The sequence below is a fragment of the Vespula vulgaris genome, chromosome 5, assembly GCF_905475345.1.
Source record: "Vespula vulgaris chromosome 5, iyVesVulg1.1, whole genome shotgun sequence".
In the NCBI taxonomy this organism is placed as follows: Eukaryota; Metazoa; Arthropoda; class Insecta; order Hymenoptera; family Vespidae; genus Vespula; species Vespula vulgaris.
In genome coordinates, this window is record NC_066590.1 from 5,613,686 (window position 1) to 5,633,383 (window position 19,698).

At 30.7% G+C, this 19,698-nt stretch overlaps 5 protein-coding genes across 8 annotated transcripts; 4 read left to right on the plus strand and 1 right to left on the minus strand.

Annotated features, from left to right (window-relative positions):
- Positions 1–43: 43 nt before the first annotated feature.
- On the plus strand, positions 44–1,805 carry LOC127064077 (dihydroorotate dehydrogenase (quinone)). The gene is made up of 2 exons (XM_050994605.1): positions 44–830; positions 937–1,805. The coding sequence occupies exons 1-2, from the start codon at positions 479–481 to the stop codon at positions 1,758–1,760; spliced, it is 1,176 nt and encodes a 391-aa protein (XP_050850562.1). The 5' UTR covers positions 44–478; the 3' UTR covers positions 1,761–1,805.
- Positions 1,806–1,955: 150 nt separating this feature from the next.
- LOC127064069 (transferrin-like) lies at positions 1,956–5,683 on the minus strand. Its single transcript, XM_050994591.1, has 9 exons — positions 5,541–5,683; positions 4,634–4,861; positions 4,261–4,548; positions 4,029–4,189; positions 3,797–3,912; positions 3,297–3,701; positions 2,728–3,200; positions 2,516–2,637; positions 1,956–2,406 (listed from the first exon to the last, which is right to left on the minus strand). Exons 1-9 carry the CDS (start codon positions 5,596–5,598, stop codon positions 2,089–2,091), a joined length of 2,169 nt encoding a protein of 722 aa, XP_050850548.1. The 5' UTR covers positions 5,599–5,683; the 3' UTR covers positions 1,956–2,088.
- Positions 5,684–5,964: 281 nt separating this feature from the next.
- On the plus strand, positions 5,965–9,313 carry LOC127064070 (modular serine protease-like). 4 transcript variants are annotated; one of them, XM_050994593.1, is made up of 11 exons: positions 5,965–6,470; positions 6,539–6,701; positions 6,783–6,979; positions 7,053–7,269; positions 7,328–7,447; positions 7,542–7,870; positions 7,924–8,013; positions 8,095–8,184; positions 8,262–8,690; positions 8,766–9,067; positions 9,165–9,313. In XM_050994593.1, the coding sequence occupies exons 1-11, from the start codon at positions 6,434–6,436 to the stop codon at positions 9,267–9,269; spliced, it is 2,079 nt and encodes a 692-aa protein (XP_050850550.1). In that variant the 5' UTR covers positions 5,965–6,433; the 3' UTR covers positions 9,270–9,313. The 4 variants fall into 4 exon arrangements, with proteins under 4 accessions (XP_050850550.1, XP_050850549.1, XP_050850551.1 ...); XM_050994592.1 differs by having other exon boundaries at positions 7,924–8,184; XM_050994594.1 differs by having other exon boundaries at positions 5,965–6,424; positions 7,924–8,184.
- Positions 9,314–9,496: 183 nt separating this feature from the next.
- LOC127064078 (uncharacterized) lies at positions 9,497–11,204 on the plus strand. The gene is made up of 7 exons (XM_050994606.1): positions 9,497–9,618; positions 9,745–9,966; positions 10,066–10,343; positions 10,437–10,574; positions 10,636–10,883; positions 10,997–11,094; positions 11,165–11,204. Exons 1-5 carry the CDS (start codon positions 9,526–9,528, stop codon positions 10,874–10,876), a joined length of 972 nt encoding a protein of 323 aa, XP_050850563.1. The 5' UTR covers positions 9,497–9,525; the 3' UTR covers positions 10,877–10,883; positions 10,997–11,094; positions 11,165–11,204.
- On the plus strand, positions 11,024–18,987 carry LOC127063871 (cilia and flagella-associated protein 47-like). Its single transcript, XM_050994139.1, has 23 exons — positions 11,024–11,313; positions 11,394–11,450; positions 11,522–12,064; positions 12,131–12,351; positions 12,424–12,807; positions 12,865–13,247; positions 13,331–13,715; positions 13,784–14,069; positions 14,140–14,481; positions 14,534–15,038; positions 15,125–15,413; positions 15,495–15,769; positions 15,869–16,111; positions 16,202–16,370; positions 16,426–16,652; positions 16,724–17,069; positions 17,195–17,353; positions 17,424–17,637; positions 17,697–17,915; positions 17,976–18,172; positions 18,248–18,473; positions 18,554–18,715; positions 18,839–18,987. Exons 1-23 carry the CDS (start codon positions 11,157–11,159, stop codon positions 18,985–18,987), a joined length of 6,138 nt encoding a protein of 2,045 aa, XP_050850096.1. The 5' UTR covers positions 11,024–11,156.
- Positions 18,988–19,698: the final 711 nt, after the last annotated feature.

Genomic DNA, 19,698 nt, shown 5'->3' on the forward strand with positions numbered 1-19,698 from the left:
ATAGTTAGTTAAAAATTCATTTTACATATAATTACTTTTAATATCACCTAAATTTAGCCTAATATCTTATGAATTGTTGTTAATGTAAAGTAAGTTTTTGACTAAAATTGAGGAAGATAAAATAATAAATTTTCTTAAGCGTAATTTTGTTGTGTTGTTAAATAATATGCGTACGAGTATATTTTATTTTTAAATAAAGCATTTGTGGCACGAATAAAATTATTTTATTAAAAATGGAGATAAATATACTCTTTTTTATCAAAAGAATTGATTAAAATTGTTTATAACTAAAAATTGAAATAATTTTATGGTATATCATGGAATATAAAATTTTGATATTACAAAGTTGGTATCACTATAACTATCCTTTGGTGTTTTGTTTATGGTACATAACAAATTTATGTCGTAAACGCGCACTGAAGAAATAGATATTATTTTATTATTTGACTTTGTATGTTGAAAATATGCAACATTAAATATGGCACAACGATTAAATAATAAGGCAAAAATCAAATCGTTTATAACTGTTACAAGTTCAGCTGCAGCGTTATTTGGTGGAATATGCATTTATCAAGGAAATGAAAAATTTTATAAAGAGGTAGCAATTCCCTTGATTCAACAAATAGATCCCGAAATAGCTCATACTATAGCAGTAAAAGCTTTAAAGTGGGGATTTGTTCCTAAAGAAAAATTAAATGATCCTATTTCACTTCGAACAAGCATTTGGGATTTAGTATTCAAAAATCCTATTGGTATGGCCGCTGGTTTTGATAAACAAGGAGAAGCTGTTGAAGGCTTGCATAAAATAGGTTTTAGTTTTGTAGAGATAGGTAAGAAAATGATTTATAGTATTATTACAGTATTTATTATTTAATTAATAGTATATATTAAATATTATAATAATTTTAATTTTATTTATTTCATTATGTATTGAAGGATCCGTAACACCTATGCCACAATCAGGTAATCCTAAGCCTAGAGTATTTAGATTATTAGAGGATAACGCAATTGTTAATCGTTATGGTTTCAATAGTGACGGTCATGATAAAGTATGGGAACGTGTTAAAAAGCTTAAAGAAAATAAAGATTTTGTTGGTATTATTGGTATTAACTTAGGAAAAAATAAAGATTCTGAAGATGCAGTGCAAGATTACATAAATGGTATTAAGAAATTTTCAGATGTAGCAGATTATTTTGTAATTAATGTATCCAGTCCTAATACACCAGGACTTAGATCTTTACAAAGTAAAGAAAATTTAGAAAACTTGCTGATAAAAATAAATGAAACAAGACAAATCATAGGTAGCAAGCAACCATTACTTTTGAAATTAGCACCAGATTTATCTGAAACTGAGCGACAGGATATAGCAGATATTGTTCTACATACAAAAACAAAAATTGATGGTTTGATTTTATGCAATACAACAACTTCACGTGTAAATCTAGTAAATGAAAACAAAAAAGAAAGTGGTGGACTTAGTGGTGCACCTCTTACAGATGTTACTACCAAAATTATTTCAGACATGTATAAACGAACTTATGGTAAAATTCCAATTATTGGAGTAGGAGGTGTTTTCTCTGGGGAAGATGCCTATCATAAAATTAAAGCTGGAGCTTCTTTGATTCAGTTATATACATCATATATATATAATGGTCCACCAATAGTTGGAAAAATAAAAAGAGAATTAAATGAAATACTTAAGAAAGATGGTTTTTCTTCTGTAAATGAAGCAGTTGGTAAAGATATAAAGATTAGCTAAGTATAAATATACTTCCAATTATTATATATTATTTAATAGTTTTGTACATATGTAAATTATTGGATTATAACACATTTAATTATGATAATTTGTAATGAATATATATGATGTGTTTAAAAAGATACGTTTTATGCATTGGATAAATTAATTTGTTACAGATCGTTATAATTAATTTATAATCACACAACTTCACAGTATTAGAAACAATAAAAATTGACAAGTGTCATTTATTATTACTTTTGTATTCTTATAAAAGAATATACAATGTGTTTGAATCTTATGCATACTTAAAGTATGTGTACTTACAATTTATAATTTAATATTAGCTTTATATTATAAAATAAATGGAAATTACAACTAATGCAATTAGAGTAATATTTGAAAACATTAGTAATCCAGCTGATGAGCATTCGTCAACATGATTAAAAAGTTCTTTATAAGCTAATACAGATTCAATCTTTGATGTTGTGGATTCTAAACCAATAGTAGAGCTTTTAAACAGAAGATCATTGGTGCCATTAAATTTTTCATAAATATGGAGTATTCTCTTTGTATTAACGCGATGTCCTAACCAATCTTGAAGTTTCAATAAGGATAAAATTGCGTTCAAGGAATCGATCTCTGCATTCTTTTTTCGACTAACCACCTACAAAAAAACAGTTATTTACACGATGCAATGTGTTTAGTTTTATTTTAAAAGAATTGTGATTTCAAGATTAATGACATGAAGAAAAATTTTTATTATAAATAATTACTTCACTATCGATGGTTACGGATAAAGCACAAAGCTCTGGTTTATCCAAATTTATTCCTGGTGTTGCAGCCAAACTACCATTTTTACACAAAATGTGATATTGGTTGAGATTGTTTTTCTCTTCTTTACAAATTCAACACATGAAAGAAAATGAATAATATTATTTAAATAGTTAATTAGGATTAAATTAGCTGAAGAATGCTGTCTACTTACCTTTTATATTTCCGATTTTAACAAAAGCTATATCACCGGCTCTTTCATTTAAACATCTTAGTGCTCCTTTATCACCATAATAAGAATTGCTACTATTTGCCGTACAATCAGTATCATTCTTTTTCGGACAAACGGAACAAAGCTTGTTTATAATATTCGAGCTGATAATACTGTTCCCGTGATTACTGTTGTTTATACCGGGGATACAAGTGCCAGAGAATAAATTACTGAGGAGTTTAGGATAATTGCAAGAGGCTGACGAAATAATGCGATTCATTCGAGCAGTATTAATGAAACTCAACCAAGCGATTGCACCATATTCAGGGAAACAAGCTGTATGACCCTTTAATTGCTGAAAATTCTTTATCGGATAGTTGCCATCTTCGGGTTTCCGAAGAACAGCCATGATCATGTTATCCTTCATCGTTTGTTTGTCGGTGTCAGTATAGAGTATGGACGTTAAATTGTAAACTCTATGAAAGTAGTCGAATTTTAAATATTAGATTATTAGTTCAACGTCGTTATTATCTTTTATGCCGAATTATTTTCGGATCTTTTGAATAACTTACTTTCGTGCTAAGTATCCATAATTTGAGTCGATAGTAATGATATCGGCTTTATTATCAGCAATGTCACGGAAACATTCGAATGTTGAATTGGTTTGCCAGCAAGAAATTTTAGGTTCGATACCAAGAGCTATCGCTTCCTTCGCAATCCATTCACATTTTGCTGTCTCGAGAATGCTTATAGTACACCAACGAATAACATTGCCGCAAGTTTTTACGTCTGAAAGTCTTATTTCCTTTCTTCCTTCTGCCAAATAAGTAACTAAAGACGTAGGTTTTGTAATATTTGTGATGACGCTGTCTTCTTCTATAAATCTTTTTAAAGATTCTGACCATGTTTCAGCGGCATATGTTTTTGACCCCCAGAACCAACGATTAAAGTTTGTTGTAAGTTCATCTGCCACTTTTCTACAATCGAGAAATTATTATTTAATTAGCACGACATTTTATTACATCTAATAATTAGAGTTTACGATAATTTTAGCATTAATTATCATATATACTTTCTAGCAACAATTGCACTCCATGGTTGTTTGATCCACGCGCAAGGATTGTTACTGGTTAAATTCTGAAGGGATCCATCAGGACACAGAAATTGATACTGAGTTTTTTGATCTTCCTGTAACATATGCGATTAATCATGTTGTATTTGTAATAGTCGATGTTCTTAAATAATATTCAAATTTCTCTACATCTTTCTGTAGAAATCTACAAAAATGTTTTACATTAATTTACCTTGAAGTATTGATGAACGTATTCGAGTGCTACGTATGCTACATTTCCTCGTCTCGATGTTAAACAATCTAAAGCACCTATGTGACCATGTTTATCTTCATTTGTATACTTGCAGGCAGTCGTATCATCGCATAAGGCGCAAAGTTCAGGGTATTTCTTCTCTTTACAATTTAATTAAAAATTAATGCATAATTTTATGCTAACAAAACAATCGAATATGTTTCGTACTTACTAAGAGCATCACTAAAATCAACATCAGATGCCCAATCACCTGGTCTACAGGCTTTACCATAAAACGATCTAATATTTTCTAATTCATTTTCTATCGCAGTTATATTTTCTCGACAATCAGCTTTGTACGTGTTTTTTTCAAAATATTTCAAAATGTAATCGTTCCACCACTGTGTTTTACTGAATCCAGGATGACAAAGACCAGCGTTTTCTAAACTTTCAAAACCGCTGTTAATTTCAACAGAGAAGTCTGAAGGTACTACAGCGACAGATTGAAATTCAAATTTCTCTAAAAAAAATTGGTTTATAAAATAAAGTAGTTCGTAATAGGTTTAATATTATTTTTTTCTCGATTTTAGAAATGAATTATTTACGCTGAGTTTTGTCCCTGTGCCTCAATCCGAAGATCGGTACGATTTCGTCAGAATAGAATTGATAGGTCAGTAATAATGCATCTGCATTAAATATACCGAAATCTGCTTCGCCATTTGCTAAACGTATTGCACATTCAGCACTATCACTTACACGAGAACATTCAATTTCGCTATCGCCTCTTTCTATGCTTTGACAGATATTGTTTGAATCTGGCGCACAAAATTTATCTAGTGCAAAAATACAATAATATAAAATTTGTCAGTGCTAAAAAGTTATTAAAACAATGACATGAATATAACACGAATGTAAAATATGTGATTTGCATAAAAAAGTACAAAATTGAGTTTCGATCATCTATGTATACCGTCATTGATTCGTAAAACTTTATCGCAACGGCATTGAGATAAGCTTCTCCCCGATTTCTCTTGATCTATTTATCTTACGTGAGATATGACGAATGTACCTTCGTGATCAATAGTTATAAAGTAGGACATTTATGATTTTTTATTGTGTTTTATTTACTTTGTATAATATATTCATAATATGTTGCTCTTTTCATTATTATAGTATTCATTCATAGACTCTACAATTTTATTTTTTATTCATTTAGAATAAAATTTATCTATATATTTTGTTCTATATATTTTGCTCTTGCTATTTAAAATAATCGACGTCCAATAATTCGAATAATTTAATAGGTCTTACTTTGTAGTCTTCTATATTGTGTAAAAGTAGGAATAATTCTTTAGGAAACGTGCTTACAATAGTTAAAATATTTACATGATATTATCACGCGTAACAAATATTGTTCTTTATACTAATTATTTTGTACTTCTTATTTATATATTAGACACATGCAATAGAAAAAGTTTTAATATGTTTTTATTGCAGAATAAATTTACTTACATTTTCCTTCTACATAAGTACTCGCAACGAAAAGTATCATCAGCAAGTGAGCCTTCATCGTGGATATTCGAAGTACAGGATAGTTGAATGTAAACTGCGAAGATCGAATCGTTTTCACGGTGGGCAACGTAACTAGGCGCGCCTCTTCTTGGTTCTTCAAACTTTGATAACGAAATCCTGATAACGGCTTCTCACGCCCTGAACATATAATACTAAAAAATTTTGCGGCTTGTTATACAGCTTTGTCGATCGTTTACCTTTCACCACATGAAAGAAAATGTAAATAGAAGTGTACAGAATGATGATACTATACTTCTATCTCGTTTCTTCTATTTAATCAATGTCTTAACTATCTTTCGATTACATTAACGCGATCTAGTAAAATTGGCACCTTGAGATATTAGCATGGTGATTACGAAGAATAAATCTTTCTTATCGGATGACGAAGATTTCCGTTAAAAAGAAACATTTTGATGACTAATCTTTTAGATTCATAACGTAGTAAATCATTGCTGTCAACTCGTTAAACTTCCTTAAGTTCAGATGTCGTAATCGTAGCGATTTCGTGGCTTTTATGATTGTCTTTAAAATCACGAAAATAGCAGATGCTCTTTCATTTTTTCCCAGGAAATAACCATATTGTATTATATAGGAAAATGTAATGATACGCTTAATAGAATGACATAATCGAATATGTTCAGATAATATTCATAAGATATTGTTAAAAGCACTTAAAAGTTAAGAGAGATTGAAAGAATACCTTTTTCACCATTCTGAATATTATCACCGAGCTATTGTTTGAATATAATCGATGCTTTGACGCAAATATTATATAAAGAACGAAATGCATCTCGATACAATCTTCGTACATCAATAAGCTATTGGTAAATGCGATGTCCGCAGTATTAGTACTCGCCATCCTTTTTTGGGGTATCTTTAAAACATAATATACAATTACTTTGTTAATCCGTGATCTTCATAAAAAATTTTTTTTTTAGGAAAAATCATAAATATCGCTCTCAGCGAACAAACTTCGTCCAATTCAACAACCATGTTCATTTGTACCGATGGCAGCCAAATACCTTTGATTAATGTATGCGATGGTTCATTTCATTGCCCAGATTCTTCTGACGAAACAAATAAATTGTGTCAACATATACTGTAAGATTTATTAATTTTAGCTCCATACGCTATATTACGAATTGAGCAAAATTTTTATTTTATTTATATATCCTCTCGTAGTTGCCCTTCAAACATGTACAGATGCGCTTACGGAGCTTGCGTAATCCGTACATCACGATGCGATGGTATCAAGAATTGTGTCGACGAAAGTGATGAAGCTCATTGCGATTTTCAATCCAATGAGACATGCTCCGACAGAGAATATCAATGCTCTACGTCTCGGTTAGAGTGCATTCCCATCACAGATGTTTGTAATGGTATATAGAAAGGATTATTTAATTAACTATTTCAAAAGTTTCATTATAATTTATAAGATACTTCCCAAAACAGGATATATCGATTGTTCGGATAAAAGTGATGAAGATATTTCTCTCTGTCGAGAATATTTTTGTCCTGATCATACATATCGATGTTCAAATGGAGGCTGTGTCTATCAAGAAGTTCTTTGTGACGGTATAAAAGATTGCTTCGATGGCACCGACGAAGATCCGTCAATATGTGGAGCGATCAATTGCAATGGAATTGAATGCCCTCAATATAAATGCAGGTCGATTATTTCTAGATCTCTTTCTTAACTTTTTTATACTTCCTATTTTATCTTTCAGACAAGATGAATTTGCTTGCGAAAACGATCGACAATGCATACCGATTACCAAAGTCTGTGATGGTGTTCGGCATTGTAGAGATGCTTCCGATGAAAACAGTGAAATATGCATTCAACGAGAGTACGGGAAATTGTTTTTATTTAAAAATTTTATTAAATATAAAATAAGATTACGGTTGATTTAAAATAACATTATATTAATAAAATATATTCAGATGTCAAGACAATCATTACCGCTGTTTCTACGGCGCTTGCATTCCTATTGAATTCATTTGCAACTTACGACCAGACTGTTACGATTGGAGCGACGAGGATGAAGTTCTTTGCGGTACAGTTTTGCCCGAGGGTGCCTGTCGACTTCCTGGCCCGAAAACAGGAACTCATTATAAGACAAGGGATTATTCACGATATCGGCCTGGTGAGGTCGTTCCTGAATTTACTCGTTTGGATTACACTTGTGACGCCGATGGATGGTTAGAGGGTTCCAATAGTATTTATTGTCAAAATAATCAATGGCTACCTTCTATCCCAATTTGTTCTAATGGTATGTATGCACTTATTTTATTGCATCATATTATAGATTTCATGGTTTTACAGATAACGATATGTTGCATATAACTTGCCCACCGATTTTGGAAACCAATGGAGCTATAAAGAGATGCGAATCAAAATGGGGGCCACGTAAAGGTTGGATTTCTTGTGAAAATTCTGTGCCTATTGGAACAAACGCCTTTATTGAATGTCCTATGTTTTATGAACGTCAAGCAGGATCCACTCGAATAATATGTCTTCACGATGGGACATGGAGTCAAGCACCGTTAAGCTGTATTCCTATTTGTGGAATACGCAAATCTTCAAGTTAGTAAACTGTTTTATAAAAAAATCGACATGACGCAAAAAATGAAAATGACTTTTTTACAGCTACATTTTTACAGCTACATTGATTGTAAACGGTTGGAAAGTACAAAGCGAAGAATATATGCCTTGGCAAGCTACGCTCTTTTCGCATGAAAATGGTCAATGGAGATTCTTTTGCGGTGGTACGTTGATTGGCGAACGTGTAGTACTCACTGCCGCTCATTGCGTCTGGAAAACTCTTCCACAAACAATACGCGTTGCTTTTGGAATTCTTTCAAACACATTAGATAACGTAAAAGCGAACGCTCAAGTGTTTGATATTGATAAAATCGAGATTCAAAACTCGTACCAAGATCATGAAGGAAACTATGCTTCCGACATTGCACTTCTTATCTTGAAAATGCCGGTAAAAATAAACGAGCTTGTAAGACCAGCTTGTATAGATTTGCAGTCTGATTTTACTCTTCTGGAGGCTGAAAAAAATGAAGACAGTGGATTTGTGGCTGGTAGGTTTGTTGGGCAATAAATATGGCTATATTTTCGGAAAGTTACCGTAATCATTGAATCCAAGTTTTATATAGGTATGGGTATTACTGAGAACGATACATATAGTTCTTCTTTAAGAATTACTTCGATGACAGTTATTTCAAACGAAAAATGTCGCGAAGCTCAGCGCAAGGATTTTAGAAAGTATATAACGTATACTTCGTTTTGTGCTGGTTGGGCAAATGGTACAGGAGTATGTAACGGTGATAGCGGTGGAGGTTTCATATTGCGTCGACCTAATACAGCGATTTGGGAAGTTCATGGTGTCGTCTCGATAAGTCCTCGACGATTGGGAACTAGCATTTGCGATCCATATTCTTATGCTGTATTTACAAAAGTAATTTAAATTTACAAAATAATTATATTAATATAACGTCATGAAAGTATATATAAAAAGTTCTTTTTGATTATCATCTTCATATATTATATTTTAGGTATCTCTGTATGGCGATTGGATTCGTAATATTATAGAAAAAATCCCGCTGATGGGGCCATCTGATATTCATTGGCAACCTAATAAAGATGATATTATCATTTAATAGAGAATAATTAGATTTATTTGCAAATGTAAAATTTAATGTTGTACCAATCATTCAAGAATACGTATTATATATACATATATACATGGCAATTTACAACGCTCACATTTTCCCGATCTATCTGCTTCTGTAAAAAAAAAAAGAAAATCTTGATAGCTCATGCGAATATTTCGGTTATAATTACCGGACATGATATTTTAAGACTAATTAAGTATTTTCATTATTTTATTTATAAAGTACGATTGATTTGGACAATATGGATATAAAGAATATTATAACTCTTAGGAAGGCAAATAACGATACTGAAAACCGTAATGATACCATTATGAACGTTACACGAAATCATATTGTAATATCTTTTCTTATACATTTTTAATGTTTAGATATCAAATAAAAATATTGTATTTAATGATATAACAATTACATATAACTTATATTCTTTGAGATATAAATTGAAATTTAATATTGATTACAGATGCAAAATTCAATTACCCTGATGCAAGAAAATATAGAAATGAAATATTTTCCTACAACGGTTGAAGTGGTACCAATCAGTTATTATGATGACGTTCATATTAGCCCGAATTATATCGAATTTAAAGATGCTAGGGAAGGCCTTACCTGTAGTCAAAAAATTGTCATAAAAAATGTTGGTACTAAACCAGCATTTATAAGGATACGGAAACCATCTTCTTTGGTAGATAAGAATAGATTATAAATAATTATTACACAAACAATGATATCTAATTTAATCGTTAAGTTCTTATAGCAAGTATATAATTGCAAGTTTTTATAGGCCTTTCAAGTGAAGACTTCCCAAACAGGAGTGATGTTAAGTCCTGGATTAAGTATATCAAGTTCTGTGATATACTCTTTTAAAAGACCTGCATTACTGCATGCAATAATTCCAATTGAAATCAACGACAAGATCCTTGATTACTGTGTAATTTGTACTCTCATAACGGAACGCATTGGCATTAAACCAACATCGATTGATTTTGGAACTATTGATGTGGGCTACACTTCTGAACCCAAAGAAATAACTATCTTTAACGAAGGTGGAAAAACTACTAGGTGATTATTCTTGTTTAGATTTTCCAAAAAATTGTTATCATTGGAGAAATAATTTTAAAATATATTTAATTATTTTTCCACACATACATATAGATTTTCCGTAGATGTAGGTCAAAATGGTCTTAATATAAATGTGAAACCATTGCGAGGTATAGTTCGACCAAATAAAACGGTAACTCTGAAAGTTGAAATAACAGGTCTAAAGGAGGGTGTATTCTTTAACGAATTTTGGTAAAGTTCTTTAAATCTAGGATTATTTTTTACATATGTGCATTGTTTGTTTCAATTTTAGGATTAAATCAACTCCGAATATTCGAGTCCCATTGAAAGCGAATGTCATCACTCATCGTTTAATCATTTATCATCCAAATACAGCAGGAGATTTCACTCTTATAGATTTTCCACCGACTGTAAAAAACACACGCAAATATAGTACGTTTGTTCTACGGAATATCTCATCTCGAGCCTGCAATTACATCGTGCTGGGCGAAGTTAATAATGAATTGAAGCCAATTCGGGTAATTGGAGAATAATATTCGGGTAATTAAGCATAATTCTATATTTCGTGGAAGGAGCTAGAAAAAATATTCTTGAGACTCTAAGTTATTTATTGTTGATAAATTACTTGAGAACAGATTAATTTCTTTCTTCAGACTATTAATAGCAAGGAGTTTCCAGTTTATGGTGCTTTCGAAATTAATCCAATCGAGGGACGTATCGATCCTTTCGAAGGCATAATTTTTGAAATTGGGTGAGTCCACAGCGGATTATAAATTAAAGAAAATAGAACCTGTAATTTCAATATATAACTGAATGTTTAGTTTTTGTCCAACAATGCGATCATTAGAATCTCGAAAAATATTATCTAAGCAAGAAGACTTGAAACATCAAAAAATGGAGAATAAGAATAATGATTTTATGGCTTTTATCAGAATAATAAAAATCCGTAAAGCTGCAATAAATGTTTCGGGTGAATCTTTTTGCTATGAAATATTTAAATAAATATTTTTTGTATAGATATTTTATCATATATAAATCTATTTGTTTCAGCCATTGACAGCATAAAGGGAATTTGTACTGACGAAGCCGTTGAGAAAATTGACATGCGTCGGTTTTATATTCCTATGTTAATTTATCCAAACTTTTCTTATTATTTATAGTAAAATATCTAATTTTAGAAGAAACATTTTTGGGCCTTTCAATGTCTTCAATGTCTAATTGTTCGATTGTTCAACCAGCCGATAATGATGTTAGACTTTGTCTTTATGGTGAGATGGAAATAATTAAGCTCAATCTATGGCCCGACATTCTGTACTTCGGTGATCTGAATGTTGGAGAAATTTCTCAACGTGTCATTTGTATTTCAAATTTATCGAAGATTAAATCAGTTTTGTTACAATGTCAGCCAATGGCAGCTGTTCAATTTATTCCGGAATCTGCGAAATTGAAACCTGAAGGATCTATTGAAGTGCTTGTTAAAGTTCAAGCCAGAGAAAATGGTAAATCTATATTTGCATTACTATCCATTTTTGTTAATTTTAGGCATCTTTCGAATTCGATAGTTGGACCTTCGTTCGTGCTTTTAATCAATGTTATTGTGGATTCTGAAGATTCAGTTTTATCGAAATATCCAACGAAAGTGAATATCGATACTTATCGCGTAACATGCATGCTGAATGTTCTTCTCAAGACTAAAAGACCGATGACTCAGTTCGTTACGGGTAATCTCTTCTGTCTGTTGAATCATATGTTTTGGTTGTGATATTTAGAGAAGATATTTTCTTCAGGGATAACGCCATTGATAACTCATGAAGTTGGATTTATGACGGATTGTGTTACTTTTGGTTCGAATATAAAGAAACCACAGCAAGCAATGTTATTAGTTGAGAAAGATCCGAAAAGACCATGGGCAAATAAAAAATTAATTCATGCAAATATTATCCTCGATAGTTTACCTGCTTATCCAAATGACACACAAAAATCTTTGAGACCTTATAGAGGATTACCAGTATGTATAATAGTTATCACATATTTATTCTATCGAAAAAATTAAATATTTTTATATTTTATCTCTGTTTAGGTGAGAACTATTTTTACTGGTAAACTGCGTTACTCGGGTGGTCCTATTCATCCTGAAGCTTTACCTACTAAACAAGCGAATATCGTAAATAAGCACCGTTTGTATTGGGCTGCTTATCTTCATATGTCACGTTTGTCACGTAAAAATATGATGAAAACATCAACGGTAGAATTTTTTCATAATGCAGATAACGATGCTGAAATCATTTCTCGACTTACACGAATTCCTAGACAATTTAAAAAATTACCACGGATATTTCCTTGTGAGGAGTTCCTTGAAAAGACACCTTCGACTTCTGAAATCAATGCTGAAGTGCTGATTCCATTATCGCCGTTACAAATATATAATGTTTACGTTTATCCTACAGCAATCGATTTTGGAATGGTAATTAAATTAATACGATTTTTATATAAATGAAATTGGTAGATGTGCTCTTCTTAGGTGGCCTGGAAAACATTTAGCTATCGGCAATTAATTGCTCATAACAGAAATGAATTTTCAATAAAAATTCAATTTGTAAGTCTGTTAAAAAATATCCGATTTCCTGAAGGGGATACAATAATTTTACAACCTGAAAAGACTGTGACAAAACTCATTGAGTTTTACAGCGATCGAATGGGAAAATTTAATAATTTGATAAATTACAATATTAATGACAATCATTCTTTCGAATTGAACATAATCGCAGAAATTGTACTTAAAAATTTATCCATCGACAAGCGAGAAATTACGATCGGAAAAAATTATTTGGAAGATGAATCATATCGACCACAGTGGTCCGTTGTCGAGATTAGAAATAAATTGGATGCTTCAACACACTTCAAGTTTGCATTTAATTAATATAAGTGAGAAAATGACAAAGTACTGTTTTTTTTTTCTTTTTTTAATAGAATTTCTTTTTATATAGCTGGAGCATACCTGCCGCTTCCTGTTTTTCTATAGAGCCAAAGAATGGTACTATACGAGGTAACAGTGTTTTAAATACATGTGTTTCATACAATGCTGATCTTTCAAAATCATCCTTTGCTGAGATGATTATAAAATGCGAAAGCGAGAGTTCTTCGATATTGCGATGCAACATATTACCCGTAAAGCCAACGGTTATTTTCGTCAATGATCATATGAATTTAGGAGATTTACCTCTTAATTTACCAACCAGAGTGTACGGAATTTTACTCAATTCTGAATTAACAGAGGTTTTTTATGAGATCGACTCTGCATCTTTAATACGTGGATGCGAAATTGATCCACCGAAAGGAATAGTACCACCAAGAGGGATCGCTATTCTCGAGGTTTCTTTTTAATTTTTTTCTTATATAAAAAATGATTTGTTACATTTAATAAAATATGTTTTTATCAGGCATCTCTCAAATTCGATGTATGCATCGATTTTATCGTTATGATTTGCGTTATTGTTCAAAAAAATATAAAATTACAATGGAGAATTACAGGACACGTGCCATTTCCACGATTAAAATTTACACCATATTCCATAGAACAACATCGTGTAATCGTAGATACATTTCAGAGTCATTTGATAAAGGTCACTAATATTGGAACAAGTAGATCAAAATTACAATTTGTTTTAGAAGAATATCCTGAATTTAACGTTATTATAATACCAAATAAGAAGATTAATATCATAGGTGTGTATTCTTTTCTCGTAAAAATTGCTTGCTATTTTATCCAATTTTTATTTTTTTCGTAAACTAATAGAGAAAGGGATGAGTGTGATAATTCCAGCAGGATCAAGTTTTAATTTTTATCTACATTTTCAACCACTGGATCCAGCAAGTTATGTTTTTTATCTTCCGATTGTTATCAATGATTTACTTGGACCAGTATCGGAAACAGATCCGAAAACATTAAAATCACAGGAATATCTATCGTCGCAAAAAGAATTTTATAAAAATATAAAAGGAATCACGTTTCTTAAATTACCCTTAAATCTACCCGTTATTTCTGTTGATTTCACAGTTGCTGGACGTATTGTAATATTCAATAAATTCACATTTGTTTTTAATGTTGCCAGTAACAATGTGAGTTTTAAGGAACAATGTTGATAAAAATTCTTTAGCTTTATTTTTGGAATAATTTGTGCAGGTGATAGATGAGCTTAGAATCGACAATCCTGACACGTTGAAAGAAGTTACAGTAACTATAAAAACTGATAATTTCATAGAAAACTGTCCGTTTTATATTCATTGGTTTTGTGGTACCGAACCAACGATAACTTCGAAGTCAATTGTCTGTACGTTACTTCCAAAAGAAAAAACTGTTTTTACTATCGGATTCAAGCCGAACTGTCGGGGAACTTTCAAGCTCGAAGCCCTAGTTTTTATACGAAGGAATTCAGAAGATATATTATTTAACACAATCCGTTTCGATGGTATAAATGCAGAAGAATCAATATATGCGAATGTCTCTGAAATATACCTTTTACCTGCACCTTTTAATACTTGCGTAGAGGAAAGTTTCAAACTAGAAGCACAATACTTTGAGCATACTTCGAACATTTCATGGAATATATTACCACCTGATAGATGTAGTGGCCATTTTCAAAATGAAATGTTAACCATTCGCTTTCCAAATAGTAATATTATTCCTGCGACATCGTAAGTAACATTGTATTATATACATCTATTTTTAGATGATAAAACAATAATTAGTCATGATTTTAAATTATTACTTTAATTTTAAGGTACACCGAATTAGATGTTATTGTTTCTTTTAAAAGCAATTCAACAGTATCATTTTGCTCGAAGATTGAATTTCACGCTGAAGGAAGCCTCGTTGTATGCTTTGTAACAGTTTATGCGGCAGCAGATAATAATTTGCTGACAACTCATGCTTATCTTACAACGTCGTCCGATTATAATCAAAAAAAAATGTACGAAAATGAGATATCAATACCTGTTACGGACTCAGAAAGTGAAACAGAAGAAAATGATTACGACAATAAACAGAATTTTGCACATTTTCGAAGACAAGTAAATTTTTGAATTGCATTATATATTACATTTCAACGATAAATTTTCGTCAAATATTTTTTCTGTATTTGCATATGCTAGGAAAAAAATTTTACTGTAACATCGCAAAACAGAATCTTAGATCAAATATCATCTAATGCTAAAAATAAAGTACGGACTTCAAAGTCTATATGGAAGTTTAAGAGTATAGAGAGTATAAGATTGACAAAAATTGAGAGTGACGAAATTAATGATAACGAGGAAGAATTATTCAATCAAACTCGATCTCCAGAAGATTTATATACTTCTACTGAACTATCTATTGAGGATAGTAGAATTATGTATCCTTATTTTCCAGAAAATAATGGAATTATGAAGTAAGTAACATAACATAAACGTAACAAGCATAAAATATTACTTTAGTTTTGTATTATATTATATATACACGTATTTGTGATATAAATTTCATCTTGCAGTAATTATGAAAAACATATGCATAGAGTATTACTATGTGTGGAGCAATGGTTATATACAAATATTTTTAAATATAGTTTTTACGCAAATATTTCGAGTGGCATCACAGCTACTTTCTCGATCGTCAATCAAACAGAAACAACACATAGTAATATTAAAAAAAAGAGTTCATCATTCGGTAAATCTTTTGTTGACGTATTAGAGTCATTAATAGGATCAAACGTTTATAATTATGTTGAAAAATTGTAAGCAATTTATCTTATAAATCACTGTTTTTTCATTATTATCACATACTCAATATCACTCAAACGATATATCATTTCTAATGATATTAGGTCGTCATTGCCTGTGGATAATATTCTACGTATCGATATTATTCTTCAACAATATGAAAAAATACTTGATTTTTTACTCGAACAAGGAGCATGTTTGGCTCATGTGTCAGCATACTTTCTTTTGAATTATAATGATTATGTTGTTTTCATTGACTCCATGAAATTTTCTGTAAGTTCCTGTTGACAATTGAACTACAAAATATCTAATAAAGTATATTTCACAGTTACAAAAAAAGAAAATAGAATCTTGTCAATTTACAAAATTATCTAAGTCGCTATTCGAATCAAGAAGCAAACAGTGCTGGCTGGATTTAATTTTGCAAACATACAAGTGTTTTAAATTCAATCATATAAACGAGAATGAATTAAGAAAAAAATTAACAGTATACTCAGAAGCATCTCAATCAAGGCGATCTACAAATTATCGAGAGTCTGTGTCATCGACTTCAAGGTTTGAAGAGAATTTTTAAAAAATGTAATTTTTATAAATATATTATTTACCTCAATTATTATTTTTTCCAGTCTTCGAAGAATGACAGATTTTCATGATAAAAGCATCGAGAATATTATCAATCTTATGCACGAACGTACAAAAGAAAATAATGATCATTCAAACCAAGAAGTATTATTGTTATCTTGGTTATATCATCATTATGAAGAACAAAGAAATCAAGATTGGTTAACTGATAAAAAAATAACATTAACTTCATCAAAGCAAAATAATATAGCACCTGAAAAGAACATCGATAACTTCGATTTCATTTTGTCGGATGGCATTATATTAATCGCAGTTACTGGTGCTTATTGCCCTTTTCTAATTGAGGAGTATTTTTCAAATTTATATATTAATCCCAAAAGTATCGAAGAGGTAAATTGTAACTTGCACTAAAAATAAACTTCTTTTACGATGACTATTAATTCATCTATATATATATATATATATATATATATATATATATATATATATATATATACACGTATGTATGTATGTAGGCATTACACAATGCGATTTGTTTGGTAACCAGCTGGATAAAAATTAGACTTGGCTTTATGATAACACCGTCACAGATTGTTCATCCAAATAGTGTACAAATGTTGATGTTAGTCGCTCATTTGTTTGAAACTTTGCCTTCCTACTTACCGAAATCAAAGGTTTGTTATTTAAACATTAAAATTGTTTTTTATCGAAGATAATAATATAACATATTTTTTACTAATGAAGATAAGATTTAATTGTCCTTTAACGAGAACTGTCGTTAAACAAGTAACTTTTACAAATGTAACGGATAATCCAGTCAAATATTTGTTAGTTTTTATTGGCAACGATAATGGTTTTTTCTCGTTAGTACAAACTCAATCGAACATTCGTATTAATCCTCACGACAGCGTACAAGTGAAAATATGTTTCCATGCAAAAAAGATAAGAAAAACAAAAGGTATATAAATGACGATAGTTATAAATAACACTATGTTTATATAATCATACATTTTGTAGCGTATTTACTACTTTGCGGTGCTGCATATGGCCCACAATTTGGTACTAATCAAACTTATGTATTGGAAGGTAACATTAACAGCTTAGAAATATCGCAAAAACACGTCATACGCAGTAAACTTTATGAAATTTTGAACACTATTTTAATCATTAAAATACCATACGAAAATGCAGCAGATTATGAAATATGGATGACCGAAGAACAACCGAATAAGACACGTAATATATACATCATGTCAGAATATCCGTCTTAAACTAAAAACATGTATTTTTATCTAGCAAATTTAAAAATGACAAAATGGTCAGAATTACGAACAAGAAAAATACCTAGAAGATTATTTTTGAATCAAAAGATTATCACAGTTGATGAAGATGTAACGGAGATTAATTTAGGAATCACCGTTGCATGTGTAACACCTAGTACTAGAAAATGTTGGCTCATTTGTCAATCTAAAACGGGCGATTTCATTATTCAGGTCAGTATTAAATTCTTATTAAAAAATTTATAAATTCTGTGCATATAATTAACATTTATCAATATAATAATATAGATAATTTCACGTTGTCAACCAACCGTAATCGATCATATCGTGGTACAGTGGAATAAAGAATATAAAGAGTGTATTTGCACTGACGACCAAGGATCGAATGCGGATTGTCCATGTAACGTTACAGTTCTTATACCATCTCGGAATAATAAACTTTGGGGCTGTATCGCCCATATGTTCCAAAAAACATTAGATATCAAAGAACGTGCATTCTGGTCTCGATATTTAGGTAATACTAAGTTGTGTTTTTTATTTGCATTCAATGAAAATATCGTTTTATAAAGTTACATGCCGTATCAATTATTTCAGATACATATATTGGATTAAGATTAATACACTGGCTCATGGGTAATGACAATGAGACCGCGAATTTAGAATTCACGCATATATTTAAAACAAAAGTTAGATACTCTGTTTCTGCATCAAAAGAAAATGATCTTCTCACAGTACCAGAGACTTTTATTATAAATGGTAAGTATATCTGCTTAATTTTAAGTGTTAATCTTTTTTGCTGTTGGTTTTAATCTTTTTATTCATTATAAAATCTAAATTATGCTAGAGGATTGATTTTTTTAAATATTATTATGTACGCAGACGTGAGATTAGCAAATCAGTATGTTCCAATGACAGTTCATCTTTTACCGACTGATTTACGAGTATATGAGACAACGTTATCTTTGACTTCTGAAGATGGTAAAGAATTAAGACTTTATGAAGTCAGTTTTTTGCATGTCGATGAGTGAGTACAATTTTTAAATACAATTAATACTTAGTCATTGATTATACAATAGCTCGTTCTATCGCAAAATATCTCTTCGTTTGGAGATCAGTGAATCTTTGCTTTTAAATATGTACGAACGCAAGGAGGCAGGAATAAATTAACAACAGTACGTTTTTTAACGTACATGGATGTTTTAATGTACTTGCGTTTGTTCGCATAAAATTACTGGTACATATAACATGACTTGTACATTTTTTTTTTATATAAGATATACATAAATTTATTATGGTACAACAACAAAAAAAATATCGTTACACTGAAGATTTCGTGAAAGAAAATTCAAGTCTAAAAAAATCGTTCAATTCCAGAGAGCTTTGAGGTATAATATTATTTGCGAACAAACATTAGCCCTTTTATATAGATGTAGAATATTTGCAAATAGGGCGCGCAATAGTGATGCTCTAGGACAAGTTAACGTTATGTGAACATCATAGACATTTCCTTTAAAATTCTATTAACGGAATATGTGCTCGACGTCTTATTATTTAAATTTTTTGAGTTTTTCTATATTTTATTCTTCCCTTAAATAATATATTACTAAATTTCTGCGCAAAGGTATGCGCAACATTATCTTTAACTTATCGTTTGCTGAGTAATAATATACTTTCGATTAATTATTTCGGCAGAATGTCTAATAGTAACAAGTAACCATCATCGGTATAAAATTTTTTTT